Raw genomic sequence first — 15,069 nt, forward strand, 5'->3', positions numbered from 1 at the left:
TTGCCTAAGATGAGATATCTGAGGTCATCTGCAACATCTGGCATCTATAACACAGTACTTACAGTGCACTGACAACTTTTCTAAGGAGCAGATGAACTTAAATGTACCACAGCACCTTAAATGACACCAGTTTCAGACAATTTCAGATACGTCTATGGTATTCGCTTTATGTCCTGGTGGTACCCTGCAAGGTCTTCCTGGTGTGTAACAGGAGCATAGAAAACAGTCAGACTTACAGTTATGCAGAGATAGCAAAGATCGAAAATAGATGGTTAAACCAGCAAAGGAGACTGAGTAAAGGGAAAACAAAGCAGTGTCTCAATAACCAAAAAACATCAGTTAGCTGCCAGATTGATTTGCAGTCACATTAGCTTTTAGTCACAAACTCAGTGTCTAGATATGTTGAGAAGCTTTTGGATAGCCTATCTTTTAAACCTGTGGATTGTGTTTATTAGGCTAACCTGCTAACTTTTAATTTTGTGTGACTATAGCACATATAAGGGGGTGAAAGGGGACTTCCCATTTAAGGGAAATTTTCAGAGGAAAGATGAGGCTTTTGAAGTAAAGGAAGTGAGATTGATGATGCTGAAAGAGCTAAGGCAGGGGTAAGGCTTGCAATTTCTTAGCTTTTAAATATAGAAAGCAATGAATAAACCTTTGATGAGATTTGATGTAAAAGCAGGTCAAGAGATAGCTGATTCAAAAGGGTGAGTTGGTACAATTTCTATAAGGACAGAAATCATTAAAGTCCAATAAATACTTGGATTTCTTGCTATTCTGGTTGGAAATATAATGCTATGCTTCTTGGTATTATAGCTGTATAAATGATAAACGTGAACCATTTAAAATGCATTTTCTGGAAAGAAGAAAGAAGTCTCAAATTACAACCCATTTTTTAACTTCATACAAACAAAATATTGCTTGATAGCTTTGCAGAAAACCATCCTGGAAGTCATTTTTTCCCCCTAACTTTGTGAATCACGAATTATTCCATAGCGTTGGTTGTGTTTCTCCCTGTGGGTGGCAGTTTTCCCACTCGTGGTAGTTCCAAACGTTGTGTTTCCCTTAATGGCAGGAAAATTGCACGATTAATCTGTTTCATATTAAGTTTTGATTAAACACAGGCACTTGTGACAGTTTTACTTATAACATGCTCTTCAAAAAATTTGTCTTTATCTTACAAATGAAATTAGCTGCTTTACCTTGAGCTCTGAAGTAGGAATATGTCTTTTGATATCTAGGGTGAGATTTCTTTGACAGCCTTGTTTGTGTTATGTCACTCAATTAAGCATAACTTTCAGTTCAAAGTGCTTTATTACTTGGGGTGGATTGAAAAAAAAAGTTCTGAGGATTTGTACTGCATATAAAATCTCTGTTTAGGAACAAGGATACTAATATATTTCCAATGCTTGGTTTGGCTCTTGATCTAGAAGTTAGGGAAGAAACTGAGGATATCTAGTCTGCTTCCTAACTTTGTCCTCTGGGAAAGTACAAGTAATTCTAGTTGGCATGAATGGGAGATATCCACATAAAAGGAAGTAATAGATGCAGAAAATACAATGAGAAGGAAGCAAAATTTAATGTTTAAACAATCCTGGAACTGAACCTACAGAGATCAGTCTTTGCAGTTGCTGAACAATGGAAGCTACACAGCAAAGTAACTCTCATGAGAAAAGCTTATTCTTTGTGAACAAATTAGCCACTTCATTCTCCTTTTCCTATGCCAGCTGACTTGTGAGTAACTGTGAAAGCCTCCACCCCGTGTACACTGGGAATCATTCAGATTAAGATAAACGATAGTTTCATTCTCAGCTGAGTGAATGTCAGTAAAGTGTGAGGGAATCTGGGGGAGTCTGGACTATCTCTTCCACTGAAAAAGGAGCAGAAGTTCATAGCACTACCGTAGTACGGAGTCCATCAGAAAAGAAACAACAAAAAACAGACTGACATTGGCTTGGTGGCTTAATTCTACAATTGCCGCTCTTTGAGTTTTATCTTTCTTTGCTACTGATGTAAAAGTGAAGTTAAATGTCTCATATATGATTTTTTGTTTATTATTATTATTAGCCAAGAAAGTTCAGTGTAGCTCAGTGGAACGCTGTGTTTCTTCTCTTTGGCATTCTTACTTAAGGGTAGTCCATTCACTGTGTTGAATAAATGTGTGGGATGGACTACTCTTAGCCCTGCACAGAACTTGTTAATGTAACCAAAGAAAGCTTTGGTTCATCTTTTCAATAAAAGAAGATTCCTGCCTAGAGGGTTTTTTTTTTTTTTTTCAGCATCTTGTGAAGTTCTGATGTGGATAAAGAATTTAACAGTTGAATGAATTTACCAAGAAGCCATGCAAGGTCTGGAAGTTATGTGGTTATAAATACACCTGATTTCCTGTCTCTGTGCAAATAAGATGGTTTTGAACAAAATTTTAGCAAGAAGACTTATGTTGCACAGTGTGAATAGAGGTCTTAGAATGAAGCACTGGCTTTCTGGTTGTTTTTATATTATTTAATCTCTCCTTTGGATTATATGTACACTGGAATTTTGATGAATTGCAAAATGCCAAGGATGCCATAATTAACTCATATGCTGTTGACCACTGAATTGTTTCTGATTTATGGTGTCATCGTTAACAAGAAGCTGGGTGTAAACTACAAAACAATGGAGCTATTTTTTCCAAGACAGCACTTTACAGCTGTTCTTCATATGGAAACCATCAAGTTATTCCTGATTGTTGAAGTCTATATGCCTAATTCTTGCTGGAGATTAGTGATGATACAAGTAAGAACAGTTTCAGTCCAATAAATTTGAATAGATCTAAGAGGAAAACCAAATTAACTGATTGTAGATGAGAGTTTTAAGTGTATATGCATCTTTGTTTTAAAGCTAAACTACATTCATTTATAGGGTCACTGTAAGAAACTTTATGAGATGTACTGTGGAGTGAAATAAACAGTGAGGTCAAGGAACTGTTAGAGATCTTCAGGTGCTTATCAAAGTGGAAGCCAGCTCACATGACATATGATAATATCTGCCTCATGTTTTATGTTACAATCACTGTATTTCAAATAGGAAAATAGGATGATCTGAGGTACTATTGGCCAAGATTTTTTTTTGGAAGAAGATATGATTTATCTCATATGGGAATGTTATGTTTAATGAGTAGTGGTTTCTTTCCCCATGTTAGGAGCTTCAGTATAGCAGTGCAGCTCTTTTTGGGTAACCTTGAGTACATGAGCCTGTCCAGGGCAGATGTGGAGTTCCAGCAGAAAAGCACCAGAGAGGGACTGAACATCTCTGTATCACTTTCTGCAGATAAAATAGTTTGCATGTTCCCATCTGAAGCTCTTTTCTTATACAGTTTATTAAATTTTCTACTTCTAGTCCTTTTTTGAACCGTAATCATGTTGCATATATTAAATTTATGAGGATATGGAGTTATATATACATATATATATATATATATGTATGTGTGTGTGTGTGTGTGTGTATTTATAAAATATTTTGTGTATTTAAAAGGTTTTCTTTTCCCTTCCTCAGGGAATTCCTGGAATCCCTGGAAATCAAGGAGCAAAAGGACAAAAGGTATTAATATCTCAAAACACAGTTGAAAACGGTGCATCGATATACTCTTTCCAAAGTGAGGGTTCAGGCCATACTGGGAGGAGAGTTTTCACAGAGGGGATTTAAGACAACAAATCATGTTGCAGATGAATGCAGACATGCTCCAAAATGCTTTTGATGTGTTTGATCAATCTCTTATTAAATCTTATTTATAGTATTCCAGAAGGAATGCATCATTTAAAAGTAACAAAGATAATGTCATAATAAATCTTACTCAAATAGATATGTAGAATTAAAGAATTTTAAAGAAATTTGTTATTCATACATAAATTAATTCAACAACTATTCTCTTTATCTCAAAAAATTTAGGGTGAAATTGGACCACCAGGTCTACCAGGAGCAAAAGGGTCACCAGGGGAAACTGTAAGTTTGCAAATTCATGTTATTATGAAGAGGAACTTCAAATAATTTTCATGCTGTTATTCACTACCCATGATAAGGAAATAAGCAATACAGTAGCAACCCAGCATTTTCACATTTACAAATCCAATCAGACCAAATATAATCTCTGAATCCCCTCCTACTTTTATTTTAAAATTGATGATTTCCAGTCTGCACATTTGATAAACAAATCCACTGAAACATTAGTATGAATGTACTCTCTGAGATACTTAAGTTTGAATTAACTCTGAATATATTTATGTTGATTTACTGTGACGGTAAAGACTGGTTAAGTATTGTCAGAGTGTGCAATGAATTTCTGAATCTGAATTACAGCAGACTTTCATAATAGTGTTCACTTTTGACCAGAACAGTGAGAATAGCTGAGGTCACAGTGAGATTTTTATTTTGGAATTTAGGAAATTGAAATTAAACTCTTCTTTTTGAACCATCCAGCTTAACACATCTTTGTTACTGCATGAATGGGGTGATTTCTGTGTTCAATATAATCCTTTAGAAATGATATAAGTTGGTTATAGATAACCACCTGTAACCAGGTAACTGGCGACAGGGCAATGATAATGGCCTCAAGTTGCACCTGGGCTGGGAAGTTTGGATATGATATTAGGAAAATCATCTTCTCTGTGAGAGTGGTGAGGCACCGGAACAAGTTTTGAAAAACTTTACTTTGGTTTTCAGATATACAGATGGTATATAGGTATATGTATGCCTATGGGTGTGTTGATGACCTGGTGTCCTTTTTCGACCTCAGTAAAATATATTATCAATTGAAACCAATGCAATTCTGAATGGAGAAAAAATGCACCTGCCCTGTGTCCATCTATCAGTATTTTCTTTCATGAGTCCTATATAGGACCAGTACATTATAGCTATCAAAACATATATATTTATACTATGAGTACACTGGTTAATATTTTATGGACTTAAAGAACTTTTTCAAGTACCTGAAGATCTTCTCTGAAAGAAATTTCCCTGAGAACTGGATAATATTGTCGTTCAGATCACACTGAAAGAAACACTGAACTGGGAAGTTAAGATTTCTCTTCTCCTAGGTAACATATGTGCATTTGCTCTCACCTGTTCCTCTAATATTTTTTATTACCTATCACTGAAAATATTTTCTCCATTTCTTTCTGAGCAAAGCTAAACAATATGCTAGAGGAGAGTCTGTAAGAGCAGCTATAATAAAGCCTTGTGGGATTCCACAACATACATATTTATTCAAGTAACTCACCTACTATGTTTTCTCCAAGTTTTCTTTACGTAAATAACATCTGGTTCAGTGATACACTTGAAAATAAAATGTTCATGTTTCCTGACAACTCAATTTAATGTATCTTTTGTCACCTGATAAAATAAGTAGGAAATTGATGCATGGAATATTTGAATATGTTATATGACATTAGGGAATTTCAGCCAGAAAAGATAGTGGGATTTTCCTTGTATTAGTCACACTGAATGTGCTTGTTCCAGACAAAACAGATGGAAAGCTTGTGGATGTGCTTTTAATACCTTGGGAAAATTCTTCAATAACAAGTTCTTCTTCAGTAATAACTATCCCTATTACGTTACCAATGCCAGTAATTTATTCATTTGTATGCCACATAAATAATGTCAGCTCTGGAACATGGGGGAGCAACACTAAATATATGTCCTTGAATGGTTTATTTTTATTCAGGACATGCTCTTCTTTTACATGCCTTAGTTTTCAGTTTACATTCTCAATCTTTTCCTGTATTGCAGCAGAAAGTTCTTGCAGAACACTGATTTCATATAGTTGTCTTCCTGTATTTTTTTAATGAAATATGGCTTAGTAATTAGAGGACTAGACAGGAAATCAGGACAACTGGGTTTTATTTCTCCCCTTCCTGCAGATGCATGTCTGACCTTTAGTTATGTTTAAGGTTTCTGCTTTCTTTTCTGCCTTACCTAGAATGGGTGCAGAAGCACTGGTGAGGCTGCACCTTGAGTACTGTGTCCAGTTTTGGGCCTCTCACTGCAAGAAAGGCATTGAACTCCTGGAGCGTGTTCAAAGAAGGGCAACAAAGCTGGTGAGGGGTCTGGAGCACAGGCCATATGAGGAGTGGCTGAAGTTGCTGGAATTGTTCAGTCTGGAGAAGAGGAGGCTCAGGGGAGACCTTTTTGCTCTCTATAACTACCTGAAAGGAGGCTGTGATGAGCTGGGGATCATCCTCTTCTCTCATGCAACTAGTGACAGGACTAGAGGGAATGACTTCAGGCTATGCCAGGGGAGATTGAGGCTGAACATTAGGAAATACTGCTTCTCTGAAATAGTGGTCAGGCAGTGGAATAGGCTGTCCAGGGCGGTGGTGGAGTCAATGACTCTGGAGGTGTTCAAGGAATGTCTGGATGTTGTATTGAGGGACATGGTTTAGTGAGAACTATTGGTGATGGTTGGAGGGTTGGACCGGTTGATACTGATGGTCTTTTCCAACCTTGGTGATTCTATGATGTGTGGGTGATGAGGTGGATGTGTATACATACCTGATTAAATTAAAAAGCTATACTTATACATAATATTCCCAGTTAGTATAAGATAAAATGAATGTGGGGCATTTGCAATGAACATTTAACTACTTGCAATAAAAGAACAGGTCCGGGCATAAGCCAGAAGTGTGAAGTTGGTATTGGATAGGTCTGAAATGAAACAGGGCCACACTGAGCTAGTGATGTTAGAGGAGCCAGATATCATACAGTTTTTATGCCTTCCCACAATTAGTTCCCCTGATTATCCTACTGGAACAGGAGCCTGAGGTGGAAAGCATAGTAATTTCACAAGTTTGCAGAAAAGGAAGGTAGACTTCAAAGAATGCCAAAAATGTGGCTTAGAGCTATATTTCAAAAGTGAGTCGATAGATAATATGAAAGAGGTAAGCTGTATTCTGCATTACAGTGAAATCAATGTTATCCAAATCTTATTTTGCAATATAAATGCAAATAAGAAAAGGGAGGAAGCAGCATTAATCCACTAATAGATTAAGACATTGCTAATATAATCAAGGTTTAGTTCCAGGAACAAATGAATATTTTCTTACATTTTTTGTAACAAAGCTGATTCTGAAAATATGCCTTAAGCAAATGGTTAATGAGAATAAACTCTCTCTTAGGCTATTAGTGGAAGTAGACTACAGAAGCTTCACTCCAGTTAGAGAAGAATCGGTTACTTATATTCCAAAATTTTTGAAGAAATAGTATGGACTAGTAAGCCTTTATTCAGGAAAAAAATTGGGTATTCTAAATGAGTGTTGGAGATTATGCGATGTGTATAGTATCATTGTAGTAGAGAAACTGAAGTTTAATGAAAGAATTTTCACATGTAATTAACTGAATGGGAGAAATCTGAGTCAGCGGAAAATTAGCAGCGAAGTTTCTCAAGTTTTAGTCTTGTGTAGAAGAGCCATTTTTTTTCTGTATTCATGGCCCTGTATCTGTGGCCCAACGAGCAAGATGGCATGCTTAGTTATGTTAACATGTTTATTTGATGCCTAGAAATTTAATACAACACAGAAGGACAGAAACTCAAGATAAACTGTGCTGCCTCAATTAGCAGCATATGTGGAATACTGGAAAAGTGATAGCATAGAAAAAGATCTGCATACAAAAATTATTTCCTGTTCTAAACATTTTGAAATTTCTGTAGTATTTTCAAAACTAATGCAATCCTTTTAGTCTCAGCAAAGAAAGGTATTTTTATTTCATTATTACTTATTTTTTTTGCACAACTAGATTACAGTCTATTTAACAAAATACAGTAGACACATTTATTTTTTATCATATGTAACTTTTGAAGAAGATCTGGGATAATATTACTGAACTGAATAATTCCTAGCATTTAGAAATAAATGAAGTGTGGTTGTTTCTATCCATATGACAGAAAGATTGATGTAAATTATGATATTAGCAGTTGTTCTTGAAAATATTATCAATAGCATCAGTAAGATTTTTCTAGTAAATTAGATTACACGACCTCATTTATTTATTTGACTTTCTGTATTACTTCTTGTATTTTACACTGTCTTGTTAAATGCCTCCTTACAGCAGGTGATATTTTAGGATATTCCTGGAAGACCACATGAAGTAATAATAATATATTGGTTTTATCGGCACTTGAAGTGCTGAAGTGAAAAAGAGATGAAATGAAGTGGTACCATAGATGTGTATTAACACCAGAATAAATGGGAATTCTGTCTTGGAAAGTATAATTTACTATTAAGTTCTAAAGTATACTTAAGAGTAGCTTCAGAGAGACAAGAAGAAAGCCAGCATTTTAATGATTTAAAACCCTTTTGTTCTTTGCTTGTGTATGGAACAAAGACAACTAAACATGCCTTTGTCACATGTTTCTGTGAGGAGTCTAAGGATTTGTTTTTGGCAGTGCTCAGGTTGTGTACATGTGCTGAAGTAGCAGAAGTTGTTGGGCTCTTGAAGGAATGATTCAATCTCAATGCTTGCCATTGAGCAAGCATTGAGAAGCAAAGATGTGGCCCCAAGTTCACAGATCTTGATAAATCTCCTCAAGGTGTGGAAAAGTCAAGGTGCAGCAACCTCAGAAAATCACAGTCAGAAACAAGGAAGAGAATTCTGTAATACCATTAATAGTTTTGGGAACCCTAAATGGCAACTGAGAAATTCATGCATGGCTTTCAGTTATAGCTAAGGATGTAAAAAAATTATATTAAGAATTAGACAAAACAGATGAGGTTTTGATTTGCAGGAGATTCTCTCAGGAATATTTTATGACAGCACTTTGTTTTTCTCCTGTTTTATTTTTCCATTGCACAATAGCCCTTCCTCACACTGCAGAAGGCGTAAGAATCCAGAGCTAAAGCCTGTATAGGAATATGATGAAAAACATCTTTTCTGTCTATTTATTTTGCAAAAAAAAAAGCATAATAATACTCTTTACACAGTACTGAAGCCATTATTCCTCCAGCTTATTACAAGAAATGTCTCTACCTTTGTCAAAAATAAATAGGGTTTGATGGGACCAGAAGGCTCATTTGGACTACCTGGTGCTCCTGGGCCTAAGGTGAGCATTTTTGTTAATTGTGACTTTGATATATGACTGCCTTATAGATGAGAAAAGGTTAGGGTTTTGCTCCTAAGTTTTTTGGTATACTGAATACTGGAGAGAGACCTACATGATTTTCCACATATAACCTTATAAAATAGTTAAGTCTCAGGAGACCATAATATAGCTCAGTAAATGGCACCTCTCATCCCGTGAGGTTTGGAGCTGCCACAGAGATAGTCATGAGACTTTGTTTCAACTTTGCAGTCCTGGAAAATGTTCTGCAATGCTTGGAGCCAGATTATTCTCAGTGTACATCAGAACTCTCTGCCCATGTTACATTTATTTATATTTTAATTGTGTTAAATAGAGTTACATGCTGCTTTTTCCATCTGAGGGGCCAAATTTATTTCAGATGTAACTTTATTGATTGCACTACAGCTACAGCAAGAATTAATTTGACCCATGCTCTCAGAAACTAAAACAGATACCATAAATCTTGATCTGCTAGTGAAGCCTTCTATTTTAATCCAATATAAGTTTTGGTTAGTGAGCACTGAAAGGTATATCTTAAAGAAAATTAATGAATATGGAATCAATTTCCTCAACTTTATGTTTACATTTAGCTCTATTTCCACACATACTTTATTTTATACCCAGATGTACATATGTGTTTCTTTAAAGTTGTACACTGAAGGTATACATGCTTTAAAGTGGTCGGTGTTTGCCAAGGTGAATAAGATAGAATATCAATGAAATGACAAAAAGTTAATTAGTTTTATTTCCATTTGTGAAACATGCTTTTGTTTCGTGTATTTACCTGTTATTCAGAGATCTTAATTCTTGCAGAAAAACATCATAAAGTAATCAGTAATTTTTAGACTTGAATGGAAGTACTTATGCTGAATATATGCCGAATTCTACAAGCTACACTAAAAAGCAAGACAAAAGTATATTTTGGCTCGGACAGGTCAAAGGATTTCCATTTTTATTAAATAAAGTGGTAAAAATGTGAAGTCCATATGCAAAAACATGGTATGACTGGGAAAGGGATGTAAGAAAGGTTGGTAAGTTTCAGAAGAGCATGGGCAAGTGGGTCACATTTTGGCATAAGTATCTTATCTTTCAGAGAGAAGAAAAAACTGTAAGTTTATAGTAAAATAACAGTAAATTTCAGTCACTAGTTCTTATTTTTAAAGGCTGATTACCCAGCAGTGTCTGTTTCTATTTGCTAGTATTGCCATATTGAATGATACAATCTTATATAATACCATATAATACATAGCCATAGTGATGTATCACTGAAATGCCTGTGTTGTTCTGTAGGGTGATAAAGGTGAACCTGGTCTACAGGGGAAACCCGGATCATCAGGAGCCAAGGTAAATACAAATCTGGAATTAAAGTAGAGATTGATATACTTTTCTGTAATTAAATTAGTTTTGTTTCAAAATCGAACAGCAATGAACATAAAATCACATCAAAATCAATTTGATGGGTTATTTGTACTAGCTTTTTACTAGACTTTAGGAAATGCAAGTCAGCAGTGTCTTTGTCTACTGCTTTACAGTAATTTGTGTGAACAAGATTGTGTGGTTGTTTCCATCATGCTCATGTAAGTTCTGGCTTAAGCCCAGCCACACAGCGTCACATCTGCTGACCTCTGTGGCAGGTGCAGCTGTTTGTCTGGTCTCTCAATTGTAGCGTGCTGTCTAGTGCTAGTAACACCTTGGGGCCAGGGATCACACCTGAAAGGATTTGTGGTGATGCTTGTAAGCCATAAGGGAACCTGCAGCCTTGATGCTCTAAAACATGTGTTTGAGTGGGAAAGCAGTGCTACAAGGAAACTGTCTTCATAATCCAACGATGTCTTCATGATCCAGAGACAGGATGGGACTGGGTAGACTTTCTAATGGGGTCAGCTCAGTCTCACCAGAAGAGCAGTTGTTAAAAGTGGAAAAGAAGGTGATCAAAAAAGAGAAACTGTTTAGTCAAAAAGTTAATATTGGAAAAGCTTAGTGGGAGAGGGCAAGAAATAAATGATTCATTTTCTTCTTTTCACCTTTTCTTCTGTCCTCTGTCCCTGTGCTTCATATGTACACAATGACATTGGTTTCTATCGGGTTTGGCAACCTGTAACTAGCGGTGTTCCCCAGAGGTCGGGCTGAATCTGGTCTTGTTCAACATCTACATCAATGACCTTGACGAGGGGATTGTGGCCACCCTCAGCAAGTTTGCTGATGATACGAAGTTGGGAGGATTGGCTGACACGCCTGAAGGCTGTGCTGCCATTCAGCAAGACCTGGGCAGGCTGGAGAGCTGGGCAGTAAGAAACCAAATGGAGTTTAACAAAAGTAAGTGTAGAATCTTCCATGTAGGGAGGAATAATTGCACGCACCAGTAAGGTTGGGGGATGACCTGCTGGAGAGCAGTTCTGCTAAGAGGAACCTGGGTGTCCTGGAGGACGACAGGTTGGCCGTGAGCCATGAGTGTGCCCCTGTGGCCAAAAAGGCCAGTGGCATTCTGGGGTGTGCATTAAAAAGACCGTGGCCAGCAGGTTGAGCAAGGTGATCCTCCCCCTCTACTTTGCCTTGGTAAGGCCTCATCTGGAGTACTGTGTCCAGTTCCAGTACAAAATAGACAGGGATCTCTTGGAAAGAGTTCGACGGAGGGCCACAAAGATGGTGAAGGGCCTGGAGCATCTCCCCTATGAAGAAGGGCTAAGTGAACCGGGTCTGTTTAGCCCTGACAAAAGAAGACTGAGAGGGGACCTGATCCAGGTCTATGAATATTTGAGGTGTGGGGGGCAAAGTGGCAAGGCCAGACTCTTTTCAGCAGCGTGTGGAGACAGGACAAGGGGAAATGGCCAGAAACTGGAGCATAGGAAGTTCCACGTGAATATGCACAAGAACTTCTTTATGGTGAGGGTGACAGAGAACTGGAACAAGCTGCCCAGGGGGGTTGTGGAGTCTCCTTATCTGGAGATATTCAAGACCCACCTGAACGCCTACCTGTGCGACCTGGTATAGGGAACCTGCTTTGGCAGGGGGGTTGGACTCTATGATCTCTGGAGGTCCCTTCCAACCCCTGAGATTCTCTGATTCCGTGATTCTGTGTTGTGATAGAACAGAGGGAAATAATTTCAGATTTAAAAAGGTTTAAGGTTATAAGCCCTCTTTGTATCTAAAGATTTAGGTTACATATAATGAAAATCTTTCACGGTGAAGGTGGTGAGGCACTGGAACAGGTTGCCCACGTGATGTGGAATGGCAGATTCACTGTACCCGGAGACTTTAAAGGTGATGCTGGATCAGGCCCTGGGTAGCCTGATCTAGCTGTGGCGTCCCTATTCATTGCAGGGGAGTTGGGCTAAATGACCATTAAAAGTCTCTTCCAGCTCTAGGGATTCTGTGATTCTATTACAGTGCATTATCAACTGGAGAGATTATGAAGTTATGTAAAGTTACAGAGAGACCAGTATGTCTTAATATTTTGCAACTTACAGCCTCGTACTGAAATTCAAACCTACAGACATTGCCACTACTTCAGATAGCTTTCTGTCTGTTGAAAAATCAGCATCAACTGTATTAAAAGGCAATAGAAGATATTAAAAGGAAATAAAAGATATTTTAAAAGTTAGGAGAGTCTTTTGTGGTTTGTCTGATTTCACCACCCCTTCAGAAATTCTCCAAGCTTTTTAATCATCCCGAGTTACAGAATTTCAGAATATCATAACCAAAAATATCACGTGACCTCAAAAAATCATGCAATATAGGTTTTTGACACACAGTGTATCACTGCTACTTACAGAGCTATTATATTATTCAGGGAGAACCAGGAGGACCGGGTGCCCCAGGTGAACCAGGTTATCCAGGCATCCCTGGTACCCAGGGTATAAAGGTAAGCAGCTTTTTTCTAGTTTTATGTTAACTACGTTTTTAATTGGAAGTGCTTTTCCAATAAGTGGCTGGTATAAGGGATATATATATATATATATTAAATACATTGTTTTTATTAGAGACAATTTGGTATATTTTGGAAAATATATTGAATATGCAGTATATTAGCTAGAAAATCAGTCACATTTCATAGGGAGGAATGACAAAAAGGGAGAAGCTGTTAACATATAGTGCTGTGACATAGGCATTGATAAATTTTCCTTTATGAATTATAGTACATTAGGGTATGAACTATGGTTCAATATTCACTTAATATTATATCTTCTTTTAGCAAGCAGTATATTGACACATTCTATGGTACAGTCTTCTGGGGATCTCCCCAAAGAGCTGGAGCAGTTACTCCTGTGTAGCTGGGACATATTCAGCTCAGTTACCCTCTTAGCTGTTTAGAGTCATCTCAACTAACCAGCTTGCCTAGGCTCTCTCCATATTTAGCTGAGGGAGTCTGAGATTCTTGAGGAGTCCTTCACTGATATCTTTGTTTAGGAATGAATGAATCTGGAAGTATTTACTATTTCCATTGACTGTAACTGAAGCTTAATTAGCTAAAGTAAATGTTGAAATGTTTTGTGGCAAAGATTAGAGGGATCCGACTTAAACTGTCCTGGTTAAAAAGTATTTCTTCTGTTCAGTCACGAACCTGTAGTTCTAACTCTTGCATTCTGAGTTTTCAGAGATAACATGCTTTCAGGATCTCACCATCTCTTAATGTGGCCTTGTGTCAATCAAACATTGTTACAGACCTGGCTATGCAGACATTCTTCATTGCTAAGGAACAAATTTTTGAACATGTAAAATTTAGTATTGATGTCTCAGTGGGTTGCCCAGGGAGGTGGTGGAGTCACCATCTGGAGGTGTTCAAGAAACATTTAGATGTTGTACAGAGGGACATGGTTTAGTGGAGCTAATACTGGGGTAATGCTGGTGATAGGTGGATGATTGGATTGGATGATTTCAGAGGTCTTTTCTAACCTTGGTCATTCTATGATTCTGTGATTCTACAAATTTCTGAATAGTCACTGATTTAAAAACTGTAGATATGTAGGATTTTTTGACAATCATGTCAATTCAGGATGAATACTTCATGGCTTACAACATTCAACATCTGCTGAAGCCCAAGTGTGACCAGAGTTGGGCTGGTGTCACAGGAATAGTTTAATTAAATTCATTTCCACCATACACTCAGTTTCAGTATTTAAGGGTAATTAATCAAGACAGAGATACTGATTTTAAGAAGGGAGAATTTGTTAACATCTATGGAAGGTCTCTAGATTTTAAAACGCAGAAGATATATCTTGCAAAATTCATTATCCATTTCATATGAGGATGCAAGTCAGAATACGTATTTCTGGTTAACTGGAGTTGAAAGTATGACAAAGTATTGAATTATTCAGGAAAAATGTTGCACTAAATGTGAAGCCTTTCAGCTATAGCTTATTTTAAAACTTGAAACCAAACTAAATATTGTACTTTCAAGTGCAATACACAGCTGGCATAGATACCTTCTTATCTTGTGGGATTTTCTGTCAGGAAAATATTTGCCATGGTCAGAATCTCCTCCATGATACTGTTTAGTGTTTAAATAAACATTTTCTCTAAAAAATGCAACTAAATACATGCATGGTGGGTTTGTACCAGGAAAGTGGCAAAACAAACGCAACAGTTTCATCCCATTTCTTTCCATTATTAAGTCTTTGAGATGAATCATGTTATGATGGAGACTTTTCTTTGAATATTTTTACAGGGGGACAAAGGAAGCCAGGGTGAAAGTGGTATCCAGGTATATCTATTTTATCTTCCTAATCAAAATCACAAAGCTATTATTAAACAACACTATTAATAGCACTATTATTATCAACACTATTAATAAAAAAGCTAAAAGTTAATTGGAAAAAAAGACCCTAAACTCTTGCTTGAAAAAGAGCAACGTCACTGAGCCTTAATTTTTCATCAAGTAAAACTGTCCAGTATGCCCTGCATTAATTGCTGGCAGCATTTTGGGGTTGAGTAGGCATTTGCTGTGGCTCCAGTGAGGATACAGGTACATGGGTTGTGCTACT

At 37.1% G+C, this 15,069-nt stretch overlaps 1 protein-coding gene across 2 annotated transcripts in view; it reads left to right on the forward strand.

Annotated features, from left to right (window-relative positions):
* Positions 1-15,069, forward strand: part of COL21A1 (collagen type XXI alpha 1 chain) — a 99,436-nt gene that overhangs the window by 70,116 nt on the left and 14,251 nt on the right. For both annotated transcript variants that reach the window (XM_015859231.2, XM_015859230.2), the window contains 6 exons: positions 3,535-3,579; positions 3,928-3,981; positions 9,017-9,070; positions 10,379-10,432; positions 12,879-12,950; positions 14,754-14,789. In XM_015859231.2, the coding sequence (XP_015714717.1) occupies positions 3,535-3,579; positions 3,928-3,981; positions 9,017-9,070; positions 10,379-10,432; positions 12,879-12,950; positions 14,754-14,789 (315 nt within the window). The remainder of the gene's footprint in view (positions 1-3,534; positions 3,580-3,927; positions 3,982-9,016; positions 9,071-10,378; positions 10,433-12,878; positions 12,951-14,753; positions 14,790-15,069) is intronic.

Source organism: Coturnix japonica, chromosome 3 (assembly GCF_001577835.2).
Source record: "Coturnix japonica isolate 7356 chromosome 3, Coturnix japonica 2.1, whole genome shotgun sequence".
NCBI lineage: Eukaryota > Metazoa > Chordata > Aves > Galliformes > Phasianidae > Coturnix > Coturnix japonica.